We start from the raw sequence: 26,978 nt of genomic DNA, 5'->3' as shown, positions 1-26,978 counted from the left end.
TTCGCACAGGTTTGAGTGGAAATGAATGCTAGTTGTTGTTCACACTACATTCTACTTTAATAAATAACAGTATCTAAAACTGTAGAACAGAAATAGCATAACTTGATATCTATTATTGTCCTGAATAAGCCTGAAATATCATGTAGTTGGAGGATAAGCAACCAACAATCAATCAGTCAATGATAACTATATCCATGCAATACATCAAGATTAATTTTACCATGTGTGGGTTTTCTTAGGTCATGCATAGACATGATAATTTATAAAATTAAATAAATATGGAGACAGATGGAAATTTACAACATCAATTGACGTAATGATACCAATATCTATTGCAACAAGCCAATAAAAAATAACAAATAATCAATTATTTAATAATTGTTCACATATTACAAAACAGGCACAATCTTCAAACATCATGATAATTCGTATATCAAACAAGATTTTACATCAGTCATTAAACGATTATTTCCACTTCAAAAACTTCTAAAATGCATTTAAAGTCTTATGAGTCATCTATTCTTAGTTTAAGGTCATCCTTTCCGTAAAAGTGCATTCTGAAAAAGAAATAGGATAAATTATTTAATTCAAAGCGCATGTTTAAGGATTTTTGTAATAATGTTTACTGCATTAAAAATTCAGTCATTAAAAAGTAAATAATGCTGTCATTGATTTCTGTGCGTCTTTTTTCAGGAGAAATAACTGTTTATAATTTACCATAGTAGAAAATTAACATATTTGATTTACCACTCAAAAAAGTCTGTGATTCTCTTTATTTATTTTGAAATCAATAATTTATTTTTAGTATATATTAATTTTGAATTATTTCTTTATGCTAAATGTAGAAGGTCAACACTTTTTCTGACAGGCTAGATGAATGTAAAATTTTTGTTGAGCTTAAAATATTTTCCAAAGAAAAATCAACTATTTGCAATTTCCCCCCAAAAAACTGATAACCATTGCTCAATAAGTAACACAACTCATTGTAACTTGACTAAAGATTGTCAAAAAGTACTGGGAAACCTGTATATTTTTTTATGTACTCCAAAAAAATGAAATCTCTGATGATTTAGGCATTCCAACTAAATTTTAAAAGGTTAAAAAAGTAATAGCAAAATAGATGTTTTAGATGTTTCATGATAAACAACTTACCCAGAAAAATATATTGTACTTGCTACATGAAACTTACTTGTCTAGCCCTTTCTACACAATCTACAAAGGCTTTTACAACCGAAGAACATTCTAAAGTCTGGTCAGGATTAGCTTGATAACACTGGTAAACCTTGGTCTGTAAGTCTGTACATACTTGAGGCCCTGTTGTTTTCCTAATGTAATGTTATTTAGTGTTATTATAAATCTTGTTATAAATGTATATCAATGTAATAAAGGACAAAATCCTCAATAACATTAGAAAAATCAATATGGAGAAAATTCAACATAAAAGCAATATACTAGTGATCCAAAAGTCTTTCTGACTTTAGCATTTGCACAGAAATCGGTTCTGGTTTTTGTTTTTCTCTGGATTTTTCCTTTAACATTTTCCATTACTTTAAAATAAAAAGAACCCTCAAAACAAACATTTAAAGGAGTTTAACTTTAAATTACATGTAAGCATGTATATACTCATTCATAACTATATATAGTATATTAGATAATTATAGATTATAGTTGATCATCTCAACGAGATTGATTTTCTCGCTTGAGCCGGTACGGCGAAAGTGAGAAAAGCAATCGAGTTGAGATGACCAATGATAATCTGTTTATCGCTATTTTACCTATGACGACGTTGTCAATTTCATTAGAAACGCCATGTGCCCCCTTTAGTTTCTAGCGATAATTTTTCATATCACTCGACTCTGCTGAGAAAGGAAATTATCAGTCAGCAAGATCAAAGGAAAATTTCGTAAAATAGCAATAAAAACAGTTATGACAAGATTTTACAGAGATGAAGTTGGTCCTCTTGTGATGAGTCTTTATTTTCCAAAAGTTTGCAGGTATGTTATGCTCTTTCTTCTTTCCCAATTTACCCCTAGATTGGTTGTTAAATATTTGTGACAATCATTTCAAAATTTCTCAAAGTCATACTTGTAAAATATAATTCTTTCGAACGTCAGTTTGATTCTAATACTTACAAGAATTTCTTTTCTACTTCCTGTACTGCTTCGGCAAACTGTGCTGTAGTTTGTTTTAATAAAGATGCATTCTGAAGAAAATACAGAATTCAGTAAAATTCATTGTAGATGACAACTATATCAACTATTGCCTAGATGAAAAAAGAAAATCCCCATTTTAAAGTTTAAGGTAGTTCAAGGAAATGAAAATCATGGTGGCCATTTTGGATGTAAAATGATTGATATAAATTTTTACCAAAATTAATCACCTTTAATATAGAAATGCAACCAGTAATTTACCTGATTTTGATGCACAAAAAATATTATGAACTGTCATGTTCCTATGTTCCTGATGAAGTTAAATCCACAAAAAAACTTGACCCTCCAAGTTAATAATGTGTTATTTTCATTTTCTAGCACTGGGTAGAGACCTCTGCTGGTGGACTGATAATATCAGAGGGTATCATAAGCTCAGTAGTCAGTGCTTTGGTACTGACATGATATTAGGGGAGTCCTCAAACTTAATTTTAAAGTTATATCACCTAGTTTTCTTTCAGTCCACATAATTGTGTGTTCTCTCCTATATAGTCTATGAAATAAGAGAAATTTACACAAACTGTAGGTTGAAAAAGATTTATCATAGATTTTAAATACATGTAATCTGATACATGTATTTAATACTATATTTTGGAAAACTATAAAGTAATTCATTTTTCTCTTACTTTTAAACTACTTTAACTCTTGAACATAGTCATCCCATTACTTCATGTATGTAGAAATGAATTGCCAGTTATATAATAGTGACTTCACATGTATAATTAAATGCTCAATACAGATAACTCTAGAATATTGGTGTGAAGAAATACAGCTGTGGATTTTGAGAGTTCATGATGACAGTTAATCCAGAAAAGACTCCTACATGCATCACATATTGTATGTACTACATTTAAACATGTATGAATGTCTTATATTCCTTATCTCAAATGTTTCTCTTTATTTTTGTTCACAGATGAAAGTCTTTGGTTACATTTTGTTAGTTCAGTTTGTTTTGAATTGTTTGGCCCTCTTAGGGTTTGCTTTATTATACTATTAATACTGGTTATTACAATACACATTTGAACTGTAAAATATGTATTTAAATTACCCTCTTTTCTAATTCTGCAAGTTTGCTTTGATAATAACTCTCTAATTTCTTGACTTCTTGTGAAGGTTCCCTAGGGATTCTTGTTTCCTGTTAAAATAAATACATATCAAAATAAACATTTAGACATATAAAATAAGAGTCAAGTGCAGTCAGATGAATAGATAGCAGTCTGCTGTTAAAGAGTGTTGACCATTTAATGCAGAGATATTTTTTGTTTATGTGTGTTTTTGGGTTGCTGTAACCTTGATGTTACATTTTTTTTGTACATCAATTTTATTCATTCAAATGTGATAACATCTATTCTTGCTATTCTAAACCTTATTTTTTTTAAATTTTTCAATATATTACTCTTTACCAAACAATATCAATAATCACAATTCTATTATGGTTGTGGCCTGTTATCTATTTCATGCACATGACGCGATATTTCTCGTAGCACACTGCACTGAGTGTGATACTAAAGAATGTGATATGAAAACTGCGTTTATTTGATTGGCTTTATCAGCATTATGAGACGATATTATGACATTTCCATTGGCTATTTGTTAGGTCATTGATGACTTTCGAAGGTTAAGACGATGTACATTTCGTCAATGGCAACAGACATATGTGATTTCTTCAGTAACATACAAAACACTTAAACTTTTCACCTGAAAATCTTCTTTTTGTCATATTTTATTACATACTGGAGTGTACAAAAAGTTTCAAAATGTCTGATTTTAAAGTTTGTCGCCGTAACAGGACATATGACGTCATACTGGTATGTGCAAAAGACTAGATTTTTTTAATTTTACACAATGAGAGTGAAAAAGATTAAAATAAAAGTGTTCATTGAGTTATAGGTTTCATAACGAGTGAGAATTGGATATCGCTTGATATCAACCCTCGTTATTTAATTAAAATAGTGGTAATAAACTTGCAAAACGAAGGCTCATTTATCATTATATTGAAATTAAATAACTTGAGTTGATATCAAACAATATCCAATTCTCACTCGTTATGAAACCTATAACCCCATGAACACTTTTATTTTAATCTTTTTCATACCAAACTTTCTTTAATATCAAAGTGCAAAATGGCTTGAATATTATTTATTCATTAACTTTATCAGAGTCCAATGCAAGTTAAACTTAAAAGCATTTTTTTTTTCTTTTCATATTAATGCAAAGGCATATGTCATGTATGGTCATTAATATAAAAAGTTTAATGCCAATGACAGGTAGAATGGAGAATATGTTACTAAGTTAAACAACTTATGTCTGATCCATTTGTCCTTTGAACATTAAAAATATGTTTAAACTAATGACAGCTAACTTACTGTAATGGAATCACTAAATTGTTCCCTTCTAGTTTCTGAAAAAACACAAATAAAACATCTTCCATAATTACATAAAAATGTACTTTTATCAATAGCTTTGAGGATACATACTAGATTTCTACTTCCTGTAAATTTCTTCACACATAATCACATTTTACCCTGTCCTAATCAAGTGTCATGCCAGATATTTTATGTGTCTGCTCTGAAATCTACATTTTTTTAACATTGCAAGTAATTTTTTCAGATAAAATTGTCATTTGTACTATAACAGGACTTGTTAGTTGTTCTTCATCAAATATAACTGTGTCAACAGGACAGACTAGTATTGGTTATCAAAGGCAAATATGTGTTTAATTCTGAGGGCAATCTTCAGACTTTCTTAATTCTCAAAATACCATAAAACATAAATAATTTCAATTTTTTTTAAATTTTTTTATTAGCATTTACCATTTCTAACTGTTCTTTCCTCCTTCTTGTGCTTGAAGAATTGGAAACATTACCAACTTAAAGGTTAATTGAAACTAAATTTTGGGAAGTAAAATGTATTCCTTTTATAAAAATTGTAAAGATAGAAAATGTGGTAGTTGATCATAAGTCATCACAAAAAAAATGAAATTTGAATGACAAGAAATAAGATGATGATGATCAGCTCATTGTTCTGTAAGAAAAGGTTACCAGATCCAAAAAGTTGTTAAAAGTTCTTTCAAGTATTTGACAGAACTGTGCAAAAACTCAATACATTTGAATGATTGTGATTTTTTTATGCATGTTATTGTACATGTAGTCTGTTATTATCCACCAAATTTCTCATGAACTATGGAGAACTGAAAATCAGAATAGGTACATCAGGGATCTTGGTCAACTCAACAACTTTTTGCTATTAGAACTTGTGCCCTAAAATAAAAAGAACAACACAGCTATTTTGAAAATAAATTACCAGTATGATCAGTCTTTGGTTCAGATTCTGTTTCCCCTTTAAGTCGTCTAACAACAGACTGTGATACCTACAAAATATATTAAGGTTGTGCAATTGAAAAAAATTAGTTTTGTATGTCTATGAGACAGCAAACCAATGACAAAAATAACTAGAAGATGAAGATGATGGATGGCTGCTTAACATCCAGTGCATGTGTTAAGCAGCCTACCAGGGTTCAAACCCAAGACCTCCCACACTTGAGGCAAACACGCTACCACGAGACCACAGAGGCGGTACAACTAGAAGATATTTAGAATGTAACATACAGTTTTCAACAATACAAAGCTGTTATACATGTCATGTATAACATTGTTATACATGTCATATATGACATTGTTATATATGTCATATATGACAAGCTCTGAATCATCCCGTCTTTAAAACTAAAAATTGAAAAAATTAACAGAAATAATAAAATAAACATGATAAAAGATCTATGATTAAATTATGAACAAGGAATTATTTGAATATTGAATAATTTGGAATTCTGGAAAATTGATAAGATGAAAATTAACCCACCTAAATAGGGTTAGCCATGCACGCATGGCTAAGATTAATTTTACTTTCACTGATATTTCAGTATGAACTAACTAACCACCCTTAGCCATGCGTGCATTAGTTGGGTTAGTTTTCATCATACATTTCTTATCAATTTTTCAGAATTCAAAATTATTCCAGATTCAATTAATTCCTTGTTTATGCACTAATACCTTATTGTTGTAATTATTGGAGAAGAAAAACATCCCTCTGGCACTTGTCGGTCTACATATTCTCAAATTGTAGTTGCTTGCAAATATTACAAAAAATAGCTAACTTCTGCATCTTTTCGTCTCTGTTGGAGAGTTGTTTCATTGGCAATCATACCACATCTTCTTATTTTTATATGAGCGAAAATTAACATTCATATATATGCTGTTCCTCATTTTGGTCTTAAGGCTTCTGGTTTTTCAATACATTGTAGTTATTGGTGTATTGAACTGCTTGGGTTCTATTGTGATAGCCTTTTAAAATGATTGTGTGAGGTCATGGGTTTAATACATGTACCTGTCTGAGACAAAACCAAAAACTCTAAAATTGGTATTTGCTTCTCAGCAAAACAAAACTGAAAAAGAGCTGACTGGTCAGCTTGGAGTCAGAATAATGTGTCCGAAAATAGTGATATTTTGAATATTGTAAGCTACGTCTTAAAAATTCAACTCTTATAGTCAGTCTAGTTCAAAACAGTGTATATTTGTATTCTCATTGAAATGTTATTGTCATAAATATGCATGCTATATTTGTCACTGGACATTCAATCTTAAATCAATAAATTCATCAATAGATTTACTTATTTTGGAATAATTTTAAACACATGAACAGACAATGACAGATCAATACTGAACATGGTGAAAGAGTGTAAGTGTTACAAATTTACTCTCATGATTGAAAAATGCAGCCAAATCCAAACATTAAAAAAAGCTAACTTTCTACGGTACCACAATTTCACAAGTACTCCCAAGAACTGAATATTGACGTAAATATTCAAAAGGTTGATAACTCTGTCTAAATAAAAATATAAAAAATATAAGATGTTAGCTATTTAATGGAAAGTAGAATACTTTTGTTACATAAATATGGGCTGTTTTTAACAATGTAATGGAAATGCATCAGGTACTAGCATTATTATTTCATGCAAAAACACTGAAATCTTCACAAATTTAAGCATTTGTGCTAATTTTAAGATGTTTTTTGTCTAAAATGGAAAGTGGCCGCACTTGTGTTCACTCTTAATATTTAAATATATGTTGTATTTTATAATAATACATAACATATATAAATGTTGAGACTGAACATGAATGCGGCCACTTCCATTTTAGATAAAAAACCATCTGAAAAGTGACGTTTTATGGCATATTTGATAGATTTTTCATACTTAAGCTTGAATTTGAGCGTCTTTAATGACCGAATCAGTTCAAGTATTTAACATAAACTAATTCAATCAACTAAAGTAGACATATGAGTGTTTAAAAAATGTCAAAAATCTTTCAACAGATGTATTTCAAATTTTAGGCCGAAATTAGCCCTTACCGGACCTTCCTTTAAGATTTCAAAATGATGTATTTACTTTTCAAATTTCCATTAATTATTAAAGAAACTAATCCTTCTGAACGTTTTTACTCTTTTATTTAGATACAGTTATCTACCTTTTGAATAATTATGTGACTTTATGTCCACCATATTGGTAGTACTTCATTTGCCACAGAGGCTTCCGGTATAGGCACAGTTGCTTCATTTGCTTAGAAACCAGCCGCCAGTGCATATAGGCATACGCCTCCCTTGCCGGTTTTAACACACCGGCAAGCAATCAGCCAGTCAAAAAAGTATGGAGGAAAGCGCAATGTAAGGTAAAATGTCGGAATTGAAAGATGAAGATTGTAACATTTTTCAATCCGACTACATATATATATTGTAATGTGATACTGCAATGGTCCACTATGACAATAATAAATTACTAAGACATATTTCATTTTCAAATTTATAAAATTATCTCTGAGAAACTTTTTATGATGAATAAGGCCTCGGAAAAAAGGATTGTATATAAAAAACATATATTCATTATTAACAGGTTAATTTTTTTCATATTTCCCAGCTTAGAAAGCAAAAAGTATAAATTTGTACTTTGGTCTCCATCTATGAATCAGCCGGTTCCACTCGTTTTACTTTTCAGCCACTTTTAACCTGGTCATGTGATAGGGCTTACAGGGTATAGCCCGAACTAGAATGAATGAAGCAGCCCCAGTGTTATGCAAGGAACTTGACTACAAGACACACAAATCGAATTTTGAAGCGAAATTTAACTTTTTTTTAGTAAAAATGACTTATATCTCAAAATAATATACTTTAATATCTATAAAAGCAGTATAAAATAAAGTATTTGGTAACATTTATCGGTTCTCGGGTCAATATTCAGTTCTTGGAAGTTCTCTGGAAATTTTGGTACCCTACTTTCTTTGGAGGTAAATCAGTTTAATGTCCAAAAGTTTTTAGATGTATTCATCTGATCTCATATCACCACGTGGAGAATTTAATTTCAAATGTTTAAAAAACACTGTCACTGATGAGTTTGGCTAAAAAAAAAGCCAAAGTTAAATAATAACTAAAATTGGATACTGAGTGACAATATTTTTGGTAAACTTAGAGTGAATATAAGTACAGATACATGCTGAGACTACTATAACAGTGTTATAGTAGTCTCAGATACATGTAACTGTACAATAAGGAGACTAAAACAGTAATAACTTGAGATGTCTTTCATGGTGATCAATGTAGCAACTTATCCATTTTCTTGAAAAGATAATCATCAAAAGTTGCTACCAAACAACTGCATTTTTCAATATTTTTGCTAAATAATTTAAAAGTGCAGTTTTTTTCACTATAAATTTATATCCCATTTCAAAATTCAAGGCATTTGGGCTATAACACCTCAAATTGGGCTATTCCAGAAATAAACCATCCCCCCCCTATGGAAGACATCAGTTGTGAAAAAAAAAATCCATGGAAATATTTTTCACCATTGCCAGAATTTTCTGGAATTCCAGCATTTGAAATTATAATACTACTTAAAAATCCTGGAATTTTTTTCATGATGCTGTCAATATGTCTGGAAATTTGAGTGTACAGGTCAGAAGCAATACCTATGGAAGACACCAGTTTTTAATTTTTTGTCTGGAATTTATCTGTTTCTGTGTAAATATGCAAAAAAATCCTGGAATTTACTTAGTAATACATGTATATGCAGCCATAACCAAGAGAAGTGTATTTAAAAGTTAAGCGCAAACACATATTCCTGACTAAAAACTACATTTTTGTTTGTTTACCCTTGTATTTATGACGTACACCACTATTTTCAGGAGAATTTGTATCCAGCACATACCCCACCCTTTTCATATCATATTTTTACTTATCAAAAATGTATCATAAAAGCATATAAATGTATTTATGAACAAATAATAGACCTATAGTATATTAAACAGATGAAAGTTATATTGCCATTTCCTCTAAACACATCAGAATTTCTTTTTAGGATAGTAATGTAGTGTTTTATTGTTACATATTTTATAATGTTTATTTATAAATTAGGTGAAAATGTCAAAATAATTGGATTAAAAGCACAAACAGCAAATTAATAGCTGGTAAGAATGCATGGGAAAATTGATTAAGAGATAATTGATTTGACCACTATTGGAAACATTTACAAACATCAAAAGATTCTGATATCTAATAAGTTTCAGACACTTGTGATTTAAACAGGCAAGTTTAAAACTTGACCTTCATCTAAAGTTCCAGATTTTATCATGAGATATGTAATGAAGCTTGAAATAGTGACCATGGTGACCAGCTCATCCCTACCACTTATTGAAATTGGATTTCCTGTTTGAAAATGCAAGTTATTCAACAACACTACCTGCTAAAGTTCACTTATGAATGCAATAAGCATTCCATAAAATTTCTAGACCTTGAAATCTTCAAAGACAAAAACATGAACATACTGGTGTTTTAGATATGAAATTCTATTAAAAAAATACAGAAAAATTCCAATATCTTCTTAAAAACTCAAACCACCCTATTTGGAACTTTAAATCCTATATTAAAGGCAAAGTTATTCATTTACCTAGAAACACAAACCAGAAAAAAAGACTATTTTATTAACTGAAATTGGTAAAACAAATTCTATCAAAAGTCAAATTCCAAGACAGACAAGATAAAAAAAAGAAAAAGAAGGAAGTTGAAAATAGATGTAATGTATCATTCATTACATATTATCATTCTCAAGCAGAAAAACTTCAAAAAGTATTCAGGAAATACTGGCATCTTATTAAAACAGATTCTACAATAGGTGCTATATCCCATCAAAACCTATCCATAGGATTCAAAAGAAATAGAACATTGGTGAATTAGTGAAATGAGCTATAAAATAGTTTGTTTGAACATCACAGTTCCTACAAAATTTCTTATTGTGCAGAACTAATTAATGACCATCATCATTAAAACCACACATGTAAACAAATATTCTTAAAAGACAAAATTCTTACCATTAAACATTTAATTCAACATTTATTGAAATAGTTAGAAAATCAGAAAATCAAAATTTAAATTCAAATTCAAATTAACAAAATTTATAAAATTATGAAAAAAAAATAAAAAATAAAACAGTATTAAAAAAAAATGAAAAACAGAAGGGGTGGTCTCTGCTGAAAGTTTCCCTTAAATTAACACATTTCCGGAAAAAACCAAAAAAAATTGCTACACAGTATTAATGATAGGCCAGAGAAATGATTTGCACTAAAAATTATAGGTAAGGTGGATATTGCCTTATTGGATCATATTTCTATGAAATTATCCCAAAACACAGAAAACAATCGTGCGAGTGCTTTGGACACATTTGTTTTACTGAATGAAAAAAAAAATCACTGTTCTGCGCATTGTGCTCTAAATTGATCAGAAGAAGTTGTTTAGGTTCATTCTTTCATTCGCTGCAGAAACTATAAATCTTTATATCAAAAGTTGCAAATAATACATGTACTAGTTTGCAGTTAGCTTAAAGGATCACCATGTCCAGCTGATTACAAACGATTTAGATGAAATATTGCTCATACTTGGATGTTTGCACTATTCATCAATCATGTTAACTATTTAATAATGTGATTTGTTAAATTAAAATGTTGCTTATTAGCTTAGTGGTAGCTCTATAAGGCGCGACCTCCCTCTAAATCCCCATCTGCAATATGACCCTTATCTCTTGAGTTTAAATTTTTGCAAGACATGTTTATATCTTTACTTTAAAAATAAAATCAAAATTTGCTCCGGGTTCTTTCTCTTGATTTAAGAAGAAGCTTCTGTCTAATTTTTATAAGTTTTGTAAAATTTCATGAAGGTTTGACAAAGTTATTCAAGATCTTTCATTTTAATACCTAAAGGTTGCCTGCAAAATAATTATTGATAAGTAAATTATGGAAGAATGCATAAAAAAATTATAATTTTTAGTCAACATGTCAGGTATTTATAGAGTATGAAGAATCTTCTTTAAAAGTTTCCTGATATTGCTTAAAGGTTTGAGGACATTATTGATATTTTTCTAAATTCAACCCTAGGCTGTATCTAAATGTTTATTGAACAAAAATAAGGGCTTTAGTGCCGAAGTGTTTTAAGTATTCTAACACTGTATCATTGGCTCAATGCATAGGCGGATCCAGGGGAAGGAACCCCCCTTTGGTGGGAAAAATTTGGTTGCTTATATAGGGAATCACTGAAGCATGACTGGAGCAGCCCAACCCCTTAAGTCAGCTAGGTCAGTCAGTGCCATAATGCTTGACAAAGTTATTGAAGTCTTAAAAAAAGCTTAACCCTCAGACTGTTTAAAAAACCATGTTGTTGATACCAGGCTTAAAATTGTTTACACCAGATAGGGTTCTCTCTACAAAATACTCAACAGTGATGCTTGAATCAAAAAGTTTAATAAAAGACCTAATAATTTATAAATTATGAAGTTGAAGAGCATTGGCCCAAAATTCCATAGAGGTTTTGCAAAATACAGCTACGGTAATCTATTCCTGGAATAAAAAAATCCTTAGTATTTTGAAAAAATTAAAAGTTTTGTACATGTATACCTTGTTAGTGCAAAATAAACCGTTTGAACGGTTTTACACTAGTAATTTTTTGGGGGCCCTTTATAGCTTACTGTTTTCGGTGTGAGCCAAGGCTCTGTGTTGAAGACTGTACTGTGACCTACAATGGTTTACTTTTATAAATGTTGACTTGGATGGAGAGTTGTCTCATTGGCACTCATACCACATCTTCTTATATCTAATTAGTCCATTCATTGAAGTATTATATTCATTTTCCATGGTCCATTAAATGAATGAAATATTGAAAAAAAGAATAAAAACTCTGGATGCTGTCTTCATGATCTTTGTATAGAAGAAGTGTCTGTCAGTTAAGCAGAATTCCATGAAGATTTAACAAAACTTCTGTCGTTTAAAAAAATAGAAATTAACTTAAACATGAACTTAAATGTTGATGATGCTAGAGTGAAGGATTGCTACATATGTCTAGCTTTGCCGACTAGTGGCAGGCTAGACAAAAAATAAATAGTTAAACAGGGTATATATTAGGAATGTCAGGGTTTTTTTTGTGAAAAGAATTTTTATCAACTTTTTAAATTTTCAAAATTTATTTCTTTTAAAAAACATCAGTCATTTCTTATTCATATCCATTTTCCATATCTTAGTTATATTCTTTCGTGTGAAAATAAAACACTAACCACAAATACTCACAACTTTTACTATTGCCTTGTATTAAGACTATTGATTTAAAAAAAAGGGGGGGATCTTCTTAATGTAAATTCAAAAGTCAGTAGACAGTTTTCCACTGATTCTGATAACAATCTATTTATTTGTAGCAGTATTTTGCAAAGTCATAGTCCACAGCTGGTCATTTCTGGTCAGTCTTCTACAATATTGTGGTAATTAGACAATTTCCTGCTGTGAAGACAAACAAGTGTGTTTGAATAAATGATGTATCAATTATCTGTTAATTGGTAAATGTTCTGGCTATTTAGCTGAAGTGACCTAAAATCTGGCATTAGTTGATGTTATAGGACAAACCCTAAATTTCATCATAAAATTTAGGATATCAAATTGCACAATTTATTGGTGTTAATTAATCCTTTAATATATATGAAAAGGGTGAAAAATACAGATTTTAATACATAAGTTGGTTGAAATTATCATCTCCTTGATTATATATATTACATCACAAGTGTCTGAAGCTACATTTAATCATATGTCAAGATATATTTTTGATGTGTTAACAAAGGTCATTAAGGCATTCAATATTTATCAAACCATGAAAGTATTATATTTAATATATAATACTTCCATGATCAAACCAAATTTTCTCTGTTTTTATCTTTCCATGTGATATAATTTTCCACTAGTGAGTAGTCATATATGCTATTAATCCAATTATTGTGACATTTGCACCTGATTAACATTCAACAGTTTTGTATATATATATATGAAACAATTCAAGATAGAATATAGGTTGCACTTCTGTAAATAAAGACAATGCAATTTCCCATACGAACTACGGGTACCTTTACAGCTAAAACTGTGCCTCTTGTACTATGAAGTTTCGTAAAAATTTAATTATATCCTGAAATGGAAAGTTGTTGATACATGTATGTACCACTACTTTATTCAAAGGTCAAAACAAAGGGCTGTGCAGCATATACTTTTAACATTTACATGCACGAACTTCTAAAGAGTTTAAACAAATAAATACTAAATTCTGTAGTATCTCTACCCCACAAAATCATATCTGGGAACTAGTACATACACAAAACAAAATATCTACGAATAATATATATATATCTCTCCAAAAGAGACAGTCTGTGAAAAAGCTTTATTTACAAAGTGCAACTTATAAAATGAATAAAACAATATTTTGAATGCTCCTGCTCTCTAAATTTAAACTATACTATCACTGTATCAAAGTTTTGTCCCCTCCCCCATTATTTTGAAGTCTTTTAAGAGGGAATTGATCAGAACTCTTGTGTTTTATACCTGGAAATAATGGGTTGCAAAGTATTTCTGTTCTGGAAATTCTTAACGACTACCAGTAAAAATTATGTGGAAATTACTCTACCCTTTGGAAAATTCATGGAATTTCTTGTGCACCAATAGACAAGAAGTTTGGAAATTTTTTGTGCAGATTGGAAATTTGTCTGGAATTTTTGAAAAAATTGAGAAAAAAAAATCTGGAATTCCAATGTCTTCCATAGGGGGGGGATGGATTATTTCTGGAATAGCCCATTGGGGTCTTATATATCATCAAGTTATTTAAAAAGCTACTAAATTTCTGAACATGACTAAACATCCAAAAGAATGACAAAAAATGAAAAGAAATGTCAGAACTTTCAATTTGAAATAGAAGTATATCATGACTTTGCCAGATGACATTCACGTAACGATCATAAGGTCAAGCATGTCCGATGCCGCATACAATGCCATATCATTTTAGTACTCATTCGTACCGTAACTGCAACGCCGCTACCACTTGAATCTTCTATAACTACCCTTCTGGTGCTGTTTGATGCCCCCATAATGTAAACATGTGAAAACTTTCGTCGACAGTGCACCGGCAAATTCCGGAAGTTAAAAACAGCTGTTGAAAATTAAAACAATATCGGATCGAACATGAACAAAATCCGGAAAAGATTATTTCAGCAAAATTGATCAGTTCAATTTAAATAATTTTCACCCTTTGCTAATTAAACATGCTTCTAACATTTTCCCATAAATTAACTTTATTCAGTAGATTTTTACCTAATGATATTATCAGCTTACGTTCCAATCCATTCCAAGAATATTTTCTAATTGATATATCATAAAAAATCGGGAAATCTTTTTCGCTGAATTTTATAATTCATTTTATTACCAAGTTCAGATTTCAGATGCATATTGATGTATAATCGTATGGTGTAGCCATGCATCTAGGAGTTTATTGGCCATATGTTACAATGCCTTTTCTTGTCAAATTTAATATTTTTATTTTAGAATTACATTTTACACTTCACTGTAGTGTCTAATAACTTGCTTTCTGTGGGATTCTGATTCACTCCACTAGATGCATCGATCTCACAATAAAAATCATGAAGCATTAGGTATCAGTCAGAGTCACCTACTTGTAATGCTTTTTGTGCGATGCTGCTATACAATCCTTCGTTTAAGCCTGAGTATTCATCCTGTCACTAAGGTGACTAAGTTAATGATGATGTAGGTCACTTAGTATCTGAGTGTCTCTAAAAGAAACCCTCAACCTCATTGAGGAGAACTAATAATGAGTAACCTCCATCATGAATGCTACTGAATTTGACTAGTTTTACCCTCTGGTTAATCTCAAAATATCCGAAAACATATTTTCAGTCTACATATCACAAACACATTAAAAAGTTTTTAAATGTATTTAAGGAATGACTGTAATATTTTTTCTGTCTATGAAGAAATATTACCAAAAAAATGTGGTGCACACTGAATAACCCATGTAATGGGTTATTTAAAAGTGTGCACTACATTTTTTTAGGTTATTTCCAATAGACATAAAAAATATTACAGTCATTCCTTATAATTTAATTCTAAATTCCATTTTTAAGTAGTAAATCATGAAAAAAAGTTTGATGAGGTCACAATCACATGACGAAATTATGTCTATGAGCTGATAGACAAAAAAACTTTCAGCCAATCAAAATAAGATTATATATAAATATTCTAGAAAGTCTTGAAGGCTCTCAACACTGTTAAGAATTGATTGCAAAGTACTGGCCAGGTAGCCTCTTTTCCATGACAGCTGTCAAACCATAAAACAATTTGAACTTCACAGCTGTCATTGCTGTGGTACTGACAAGATTTGTAACATACCTTTCCTAAGGGAGCTACCATTTGATTTTTATGGGGGTGGGCTAGGATGAAATTCGAAAAAAAAGGCAGGACAGGAGTTTTGAGTAAAAAAAATAGGCAGGATGAGCAACTTGGCAAAAAAAAAAGGCAGGATGACAATTTATAAAAAAAAAGTCAGGATAAACTAATAAAAAAAAAAGGCAGGACCGAATAGAGTGAAAAATAAAAAGGCCGGACAGAGATTACAACTAAAAAAAAATGCAGGACAAAATTTTTCATCCTAGCCCCCCTCATAAAAATCAAATGGTAGCTCCCTAAATTCTACCGACCTTGAAAGGGCTGTATAGCCAGTCAAGGTCGTTATGAACTCCCATCATCTAAATTCTCAGTTGATAAATTTAGAAAATACCCAAAATGTGCCAAAAACTGCATTTTACACGTTTTTTTTTTTTTTTTTAATTTTTTTTTGGCTATGGCGGCCATGTTTATTGACAGACTGGAAAAAAAAACCAAAAACTTTATACTAGATACCTTGAATCATGCAGCCCCAGTTTGGTTTCATTTGGTCGAGTTGTTTCAGAGGAGATCTTTGAAAAAGTTTACACCAGACGACTGATGCAAAGGATGGCAAATGGTGAGCTAAAGTATATGGTGTATTAAAATTTTTCTATTCTTTCACAATTAATACTATCTTCATTCCAGGTTTGATTACCTTTTAGAATTTACCCCTCACACTTGTGTTGTGTGGTTGCAAAATTTCTAACTAAAGGTGTCATGGTTAAGGTAACCGAATACAGAAAAGCAGGGAAGACAATTCAATAACAGTACATTTCTAAAGACTTGGATAAAATAAAGGATTTTCTTTTTATAAGAAAGTTTATGTACAAGTTATTTTAAATCTTAGCCATTCAAGTACATATATAAAATATATTAAACTTTTTTGTTAAATTTGAAGCATCATATAACTTTAAGGGCCTCCTGAAATATTTTTGTTTTCCACAATTCAAGTTAAGGTTATCCTGAAATCAATTTCAGGACCTCCACGATTTGATTTTTGGATATACCAGTATCCTGAAATATTTCAGGACCTCATAAATTGGATTAAAGGATATTTTAAAATGGATTTAAGGATATCCTAAAATGGAATTTTGGAGGTCCTTAAATATTTTTCAGGTTATCCTGAAATAGAACTATGGAGGTCCTGAAATATTTCAGGAGCTCCTTAAATACTATAATATTGACTAAATCTGTACCTCATAAAAATAGATATGGACAAAAAAGTAAAAAAATGTTACACAAGAAACTAGCTAGTAAGCTGGAATGATCAACATGAAAACAACAAAAAAACTCTCTGTGAACAGTTTCCAACAAAAAACATTTCTAACATAATTTACTTTCTTAACAGGACTCCTGTATCACTCGTCAGACTGGCCTGAATTTGTATTGTTTATTCATATCAAGCAATATTTATGTAAAACCTTCTTCTGTTTTACTTCCAGATAATGATAGGTTTCATAACGAGATTTCAATAGTAATAATAAACTCGCCACAGGCTCGTTTATTATTACTATTTAAATTAAATAACGAGAGTTGATATCAAGCGATATCCAATGCTCATGAGTTGTTAAACCAATTTCTCTTATGGTCATCACCCTCATTGTGTTAATTTGAAAATTCTGTGAATTGTTGATCTAGTCTTTTGCACATTCCAGTATGACGTCCTGCTCCAGTGTCAAACTTTAACATCAGACATTTAGAAATTTTTGTATGCTTCAGAATGTAATTAAATTTGACAAAAAGAAGATTTTCAGGTGAAAAGTGTGAGTGTCTTGTATATAACTGAAATCACATGTCGGATGACATGGAAGAAATGTACATCGTCGTAACCTTTCAAAGTCATCAATGACCTAACAAATAGCCAAAGGAAATGTCGTATTATTGTCTCATGATGCTGGATAAGCCAATCAAATTCACACAGTTTTTGTATCACACTTCGTGCAGTGTAATACGAGTAATATCTTTTCATGCAAGAAATAGATAACAGACTACAACCATAATAGAATTATATATAAACTGATGAGTTCTTTCACTGAATCATTTTTTCAGTCCGCAATACATTTCATATATTCCAGAGAACTGTAAATTATGGATTATACATGTACAGAGAGGTGTTCTGAAACTAATGCTGAATTGCAACACAAATGAAAGATCTATGACAAACATGATGATTTGGGTTTTGTAAGGTCAGGTCTTTATATCTATTTTCCCACTTGTGAGTACTAATATACCAACATGCCAAGGCTATTAGGTTTAAATGTCTCAGTTGATATATAATATGCCACACCATGTCACATTATGAAAATTTCATTAGTGGTATTCCTTTACTAAAAATAATCACTTAAGTTATGAGTTAGAGAAACTGAAACCTCAATTAAATAACAGCTATACAAATTTATTGACTGTTATAGTGCTAGACACCTAGTACAATAAAGAGATGCGCCATGAGCACATGATATGCCCATCGCTTTTTTTCAAAGAAGAATAAGTTCCATAACTCCTCTATGTCATATCAGAAATTTATAAAAAACTAAAGGTAAGTTATTTTAATAGATATAAACCAGTCACCAAAGTTTCATGAAGATTGCTCAAAGCACTTTTGAGTAGCACTTTTGAGTTATTGTCCGAAAACTGGAAAATCCCCTTTTTTTAATGAATAAAATTGGTTAAAGCATTTTTGAGTCATTGTCCGACATGTTGACGACGGATGGAAGGACAACAGTATACCATAATACGTCCCTTAAATGGGCGTATAAAAATTAGTGCAGTGTTGAGTAGCATTCAGATCTGAAGTTCTTTTCACAAAAAATCTAACAATTAAAATTGATTGTAGATTATGCTAAAATGTTTATGACTTACTAGTATTTTTTCTCTAAATTTTTTTGTAAAAGGAGATCCTGAATTGAAAAGTTTATCTTTATCATTAATGATATTCAAGATAATAACCAATAAGAGTGCACACGCTGAAATGTCTCGCCTTCTTTACTAACCATTGATTTTATGTTGATAGTCCTAAATGTAAAGCTTTAGTACAAGTAACACATAAACTTAACATGATCCAAGAAAATGAGGTCAATGTCAGATAAACCAAACGAGAAATACATGTACACCTTACAATCATTCAATAAGCCAAAGATAGTTGACCTATTGCTTATAGTTTCTACGAAAAGGTCTTAACCAAGAAAACTTAACATTGACCCATGAACCATGAAATGAGGTCAAGGTCAGATGAACCTTGCCAGACAGGCATGTACACCTTACAATCAATTTATGCATTAAATATAGTTGACCTATTGCTTATAGTATCTAAGAAACAAACTTAACCATGAAAACTTTACATTGACCAATGAACCATGAAAATGAGGTCAAGGTCAGATGATACTTGCCAGACAGACATATACACCTTACAATCCTTCCATACAACAAATAAAGTTGATCTATTGCTTATATTTGAAGAAAAACAGACCAAAACACAAAAACTTATCACTGAGAAATGAATCCTGAAAATGAGGTCAAGGTAAAATAAAACCTACGAGACTGACATGTACATCGTAAAATATTTCCATACACCAAATATAGTTGACCTATTGCATATAGTATTAGAAAAAAAGACCAAAACTCAAAAACTTAACTTTGACCACTGAACCATGAAAATGAGGTCAAGGTCAGATGACACCTACCAGTTGGACATGTACACCTTACAATCATTCCATATACCAAATATAGTAGACCTACTGCTTATAGTATCTGATATATGGACTTGACCACGAAAACTTAACCTCGTTCACTGATCCATGAAATGAGGTCGAGGTCAAATGAAAATTGTCTGACGGGCATGAGGACCTTGCAAGGTATGCACATACTTAATATAGTTATCCTATTACTAATAGTAAGATAGAAATTAACATTACAAAAAAGTTGACTTTTTTTTCAAGTAGTCACTGAACCATGAAAATGAGGTCAAGGACAATGGACATATAGACAGACAGAAACTTCGTAACATAAGGCATCTATATACAAAGTATGAAGCATCCAGGTCTTTTAGCTTCTAAAATATAAAGCTTTTAGGAAGTTAGCTAACGCCGCCGCCGCTGCCGGATCACTATCCCTATGTCGAGCTTTCTGCGACAAAAGTCGCAGGCTCGATAAAAACTGCAAAATTTCCTTAAAACTACCAATTTAGTGGCAGCAACCCAACAATGGGTTATCAGATTCAACTGAAAATTTCAGGGCTGATAGAACTTCGCCTAATGAACACTTTAACCCCTGTCAGATTTTCTCTAAATGCTTTGGTTTTTGTCGAGCCTTCGGCGTCGTCCACAAATATTCACTCTGTGGTTAAAGTTTTTGAAATTTTAATAACTTTCTTAAACTATCCTGGATTTCTACCAAACTTTGACAGAAGCTTGTTTATGATCAAAAGCTAGTATCTAGAAGGAAATTTAGTAAAAAAATAAATTCATTTTTTCCGTATTTTACTTTTAAATGGACTTAGATTTTCTGCCAGGAAACAACACATCACCCTGTGGTTAAAGTTTTTAAAATTTTAATAACTTTCTTATACTATTTTGGATTTGTACCAAACTTGGACAGAAGTTTGTTTATGATCAAATGCTAGTATCTAGAAGGAAATTTTTTTTTCTTCCAGTTAACATTACATTCAGTCTGCAGTTAAAGTTTTTAAACATTTATAAGATTCATAAACTATCCTGGATTTTTACCAAACTTGGACAGAAGCTTCTTACAATCAAAAGATAGTATCAAGGGGAATATTTTTATTGATTTACTTCCTAATTTTTGTTGAGCCTGTGATTAACAGAAAAAGTAGGCGAGACACTGGGTTCCGCGGAACCCTTACCAATTTTTGAGATATCAGCCAAAAACTGCATTTTACCCCTATTTTCTATTTTTAGCCATGGCGGCCATGTTATTTGACGAAACAGAAAATAAAACACAAACTTTATTCTAGATACCCTAAGCATCATTCAGCTTAAGTTTGGTTGGAATTGGTTTAGTAGTTTCAGAGGAGAAGATGTTTGAATTAGTTTACACCAGATGGACGACGGCGAGGGACGCCAAATGATGGCAAAAGCTCACAGTTCCTATTAACGGTGAGCTAAAAAGGAAATAACTAGAACTTTAAAACATGCGTCTTAACATCAGAAATTGAAGGTTTTCAAGGTTTATTTTTTAGCCATTCTTACTTGAAAGGACTAAAGTAAAATTCCAAACTTTAAACTAAAGGTATAATGGGAATAAAAACTTCATATTTATATTTTGAAATAATTTACCGATACTATTTCTGTCCTACCTTTAAGCTTCTCTTACAATCTTAACCTAAATTCTTTTACACTTGATTTTGAAATAAACTGAATAACTAATGGTGCTGCGACTCTTTTCACAAAAAATCATATGAGTAAAAACACTTGTAAGTCATGAACATTTCAGTATAACTTACAATCAATTTTAGTCGTAACATTTTTTTGTGAAGAGTCCCTAGTACTTGGCAAAGTTGCATGTCAATATCCTGGTTGAAGATAACTATTGTTTTCATTCAATACAAAAGAAAGCCATATAAATATTCCTTTATTTGTTTAGCATACATGTTAAAAGAGTAATCATAAGCATGTTAATTACAAAAAGTGACAGTATATTAAGTTAAAGTATATTATTTGAGAAAATCTATGCTATTATGGATCTGCCTGCAGAGTAGATTCAAATTCTTAAACATCACTGTAATTATTGCTGTTTCTTTTATTTCTTATTTTTGTTAGAATTTAGGTCCATGACCATTTTAGTTAGATGAGATAGAAATGTCATTATTTTTTCAAACAAATGTGCTTGCACAATCTATTTGTTAGAATAATTTCTAAATACTCATTTCAACCAAACATACTACAAAAGGAAATATCTAATATCCTAAATATAAAAGCACCATGTAAATTCACAACCAAAATTTATAACACATTGAGTAAAACATATTGCTTTATATTTCACAATAAAATGCATTCTAAAATTGTTCATTCAAATTAAAATGTCTGTGCATTTTAGAACCATGTATAAATATTATCAAAAATAGCACCAATATAAAGCACAACCAATACCAGAAAAATATGTTTTAAAAAAATATAATTTTTATTGTTTTACTTGAAGGTAAAATTTGTTACTTTTATTCCAAAGTTTTCAATAGTTTAAAAAAAAGGCTGAAAAAAAATAGTCAATTACAAAAAAAATATTTTTACAGTGACATGTATCAAGTTGTTAAAAAATAGCAGTCTAATAGCACCAAATACATGTAAAGTGTTTGATTTCACTTAAGCCTTACAATTTACAATGAGTTGTAAGTTTATATCAAAGCTCTTAAGAAATAATTATAAATACAAAAAACATGTAAAACTTAAGATATCTTGTTAAAATACTATTATTGATTACACAGAGTTCAAATAGAATTTCTTGCCTGTCCAAGAAATGGCAGTTAGATAAGAACTCATTGAAAACTTGGAATATGGCAGTAATTCCATTTGTTGCTGAGGGATTTATTACATGTAAATTAATATGTAAACACATAAAAAATCAAAATCAAGTATTTTGAATTCTACTTATTTTAGGGGTATACTTTCATGGTAAATCTTGTACATTATTGCTTTCAAATCTTTACAAATAAACAAACTGATTTAGATTAACCCATCACCAACATCAATGTATATTATTCTAAAATTCCATATGTTTTCTCTTAATGTATGTTTAATGAAGGTTAAATATTGAAAATATCAAAAATATGATAAAAATTATCATTAATAAGTTTTCACATTACACACATTAGTACAATAACATTCAAACATAGAAATATGAATATCACATAAATCAATAACAAAATTCCCATGATTATTTTTGAACATTTAACCATGAATATCACATAAAACATGAATAAAATACCTAGGATGCTTATATTTGTACAAACCATCTATCGTTGTTTCAAATGTTTTTTAAATGAAGTTGTAACAATTCATATTTTAAATTTTGGAATGACCTGATCTGACGTATTTTAGTCATATAGAAAATCTTAACATGCATACATTGATCACTAAAATGTGACAATTTTTGGCACCAGAAAACTGAAATTTGAAACCTTGTGTTTGATGCTTTTCACATGTAATACATTTATGCTTAAAAAAGATAAAGATATATTAGAATACACATGTAAATATAATTATTAACGAAAATATACTCATTATATCACAGATTACAATACAATATTTACTGGAAAGGTATGTAAATAAATTCACTGTGCCTCTAAAGACTGTTAAAGCTGTTGTTAAATTAAAACACACATGGCAACCAGGGAAGAGAACTTAAATTTGCTGATATGGTTGGGTGTGAAATATCATGATGTACAAGTTTAAAATATCCCCAAACTTTCTTAAATGGGTGGTTACTCTTTCTTTCAAAGTGACTTCTCTTGGTACCATGCATGTTTTAATGGAACTAACCTATGCAGTTTTTCATAAAAAAAAATCTGTACTTACACTTTACAGAAAAAAAAAATAGAAATGTATCTCAAATACTTATCAAGACAACATATGTGCAAACTGCTTTCTTCAAATTTTTGAATGCTTGTACATTTTTTAAACTAAATTTTTTTTATCATTTAAATCCTTGTCTGAGGTATGAGGAACACACAGAAGGGAGTGTTTTTCCAACATGAAAAGGTTTATTTAAAACTGAAAAGTTGTGGAAAAAAACATACCATATTCAGCAGTGTATTGTCCGCATAGTCTATAATCTGCACCCCCTTTTCATCGATCCCCTAATCTCATGAAAAGAGTCTAGTTTGCTTGTTTAATCCACTGTAACTTTTAACTAGTTATGGGTCTGAGAACTAAGCTAATTCCTTTTTCCTTTGGAAATTCAGGGAATGTAAAGACATGTAAAATTTTAACAATCAAACCAGTATCTGCTGTTATGTCACTGATATCTTCAACACAAAGAGTGCCTGGACTTCTACAAACAGAAAGATGGACCAACCCTTACTGCTGTGTTCACTGCAATCACCAACTCAAAATACAGAGATCTATTACTCAAAGACAAAGAGACCCTAGACTTCTACAAACAGAAAGATGGACCAACCCTTACTGCTGTGTTCTCTGCAATCACCAACTCAAAATACAGAAATCTATCACTCAAAGACACCCTAGACTTCTACAAACAGAAAGATGGACCAACCCTTACTGCTGTGTTCACTGCAGTCACCAACTCAAAGAACAAATATTTACCACTCAATGACAAAGAGACCCTTTGTATTTAGTTCCAAATTTCAGCAACAGCTTATCTTACCAACATCAACACCAACCTTGCAACAACAGTTTGAACCAGGATCACTTATCCACTTGGAGACACTCAACAAGCTACTTAATCGAGCACACATGCCAGCTGAAAACAGTATCCTGTCATATGGAGAAGATACACTGACCTGTTTTACTTAAAAAACCACCTACCAATAGATTTAAACATAGCTACAAATAACTACCTGGACATGAAACTACAACTATGTCAACAGAAGTGACTCAAGTCTACAACAAATGGGAACTCAGTTACTTAACAACTACTCAGCTGATTATCCTCACTATACAGTGCTCTACCAGAGGGTTTTTTCCTGTCAAAACAGAATAAAGACCAGATTCAGATCTAGACTTCAACCAGAGATTGTCACCAAAGCTAATAAGACAGAGATGGGCCACCCCTTTCAGATTTCAACACAGGTTCTTCACTTACCAAGCTCCTTGACTAAAGAAATAGAAGAAAATGAAGTAATTGTGATAGACACTCATAATATACATATATAATGAATACTTGTAATGTTCTAAAATACTTTGTGAAAGTGAATTAAATGTAAATCTTGCTTTAAATGAACTGTAATGTTTTGTCAAAACTTCTAGACTTGTTTTAATAGTGAACAGAGGTGTTTTTTACATTTGGTACCGGTATATGTTTTATATATGAAAAATGTACATTTTTACCTTCGACTTGTCATTACCAGACAAGGGTAAAATACATCAGTCCTTCTTAAACCCACTCTTATAGTAATCACAAATGCTGAAGCTCACAGCAAATGTGCTGGTGGTAGGGAGTATAAAATGAATGAGTCCAATGTCCATGCATGGAGAAAAATAAAAGGCTGACTGCAGAAAATGCCAAAGAAGAAATGCTCTTATGCAATGTGTAACAGACATAGACAATAAGGATTTGCCCTTGCTTCAACAGAGTTGCACCTTTAAGCACTCTATTTAGCCAATTCAATGGCTGATTATCAAACCTAGAAGGCTCCATAGATGTTATATGGGTTTTTGCGTCAAAAAGATTTGTCTACCCGCCATCTACCCACATCTCACAAAAACTGCCAGCTTATTAAGAAGAAAACTTTTGAAATTCCAGAAATGTCATAAATTTACGAAATCAGGATATTAAATTATCAAATATCAGATAGAAAATGCAGACCAAACTCCTCTTAAATTTGATTTACCACCAGATACCACAATTGACTGCAAAGTACAAAGGTACATCATCTGTTAATATTTGAATAAAAGGCAAAGAGAAAAATAGGTTAACTGTTTTGTTAGCTTGCATCATAGACGGGGAAAGTTACCACCATGTGTTGTATTTAAAAGACAAACCATGCCAAAGTTGGAGCCTAAAGGTAGTATAGTACAGGTACAACCAAACAGGTGGTTTGATGATCGCATTACAAAAGATTGGGTGGCCAGAGTGTGCGGTAGGAGACCAGGAGCAGGACTCTTGTCATAGTTTGTTGGTGTTTGATACCTTTAGGTGTCACAGGTTGTAGGAGATGATGACAATACTTAAGACCAAGCATCATACAGATCTTGCTGTAATCCCTGTTGGTATTTTACAACCTATAGATGTCAATATTAACAAGCCAATGACTGTTGCACTAGAACAAAAATGTAATGCCTGGATCAGCGGAGATAACAATTCTTTCACCAACACTGGTAGAATGCCCAAGCCAGAACAGTAGAGGCATTGGAGGAGCTTGACCCTCAGTTCAACATCTGATCCTTCAAGAAATGCACAATTTCCAATGCTGTTGATGGATCTCAAGACAACATAATCTGGTAAGAAAAAGTCCAAGCTGCTGACCACAATATGAAGAAGAAATTAAGCAAGAAATCTTTTACCATGATTCAGATGAGGAAAAATTGACTGTATGCCACTTGCTGCACTTAGAGACATTTTCACCATATTCCGTGAAAAAAATGAAGAAGAGTTGAATGGTTTCTATTTATGTGTGACACTTAATCATATACAGTTAAGTGCTTTATTGACATCAAACTTCAATTTGTCTGAGTGATCCAATTATAAACTTTAATAGTGCATTATATTCTATACCACTGTATTGATGTTTCATGTTTATCTTAATTGATTAGAAGTAATTAAAATGTTATAACTGTTTAACCCTATAATTTTTTTTTATTGATTTGAAGAACTGTCAGAGGTTATTGTATTACATACAACACTTGTAAAAATTTGACATTTTTATTTGATAATTGCTACACATACAAACTTTGTTAACTTGTTCAGGCAAGATGTCACACTTGCACAATATGACCCTTTACCTAGAAATATAGTATTGAGAATCAAAACTACTTGTTCTTTGCGGTTCAAACTTTTCAATATTTATGGTTACGATTTACAATTAAAAAATGTCAGTTATTGATTTATTACAAAAGATAATTTAGAGTTGTACACAAAAAAAAGTCGAAATACGAAATAACTTGGCTGTTCAGCTTACATTACTCTGACACACATACTCCAAATGGTGCATTGTTTACATATGCTAAAAACATGAAGCATAATCAATTTCGTTAAAGATTTTTCTTGGTCTTAACTAGTCTATTATGGCTAATGCTAATCAAGGTTT

General features: G+C 31.0%; 1 protein-coding gene across 1 annotated transcript; it reads right to left on the bottom strand.

Annotated features, from left to right (window-relative positions):
• Positions 1–358: 358 nt before the first annotated feature.
• LOC127720829 (MICOS complex subunit MIC19-like) lies at positions 359–14,751 on the bottom strand. Its single transcript, XM_052227581.1, has 7 exons — positions 14,623–14,751; positions 5,511–5,577; positions 4,574–4,608; positions 3,256–3,342; positions 2,133–2,203; positions 1,190–1,325; positions 359–557 (listed from the first exon to the last, which is right to left on the bottom strand). The coding sequence occupies exons 1-7, from the start codon at positions 14,689–14,691 to the stop codon at positions 534–536; spliced, it is 489 nt and encodes a 162-aa protein (XP_052083541.1). The 5' UTR covers positions 14,692–14,751; the 3' UTR covers positions 359–533.
• Positions 14,752–26,978: the final 12,227 nt, after the last annotated feature.

Source organism: Mytilus californianus, unplaced genomic scaffold (genome assembly GCF_021869535.1).
Source record: "Mytilus californianus isolate M0D057914Y unplaced genomic scaffold, xbMytCali1.0.p SCAF_1, whole genome shotgun sequence".
Lineage (NCBI taxonomy): Eukaryota > Metazoa > Mollusca > Bivalvia > Mytilida > Mytilidae > Mytilus > Mytilus californianus.
The sequence above is the reverse complement of the archived record's forward strand: the minus strand, read 5'-3'. Positions and strand labels throughout refer to the sequence as shown.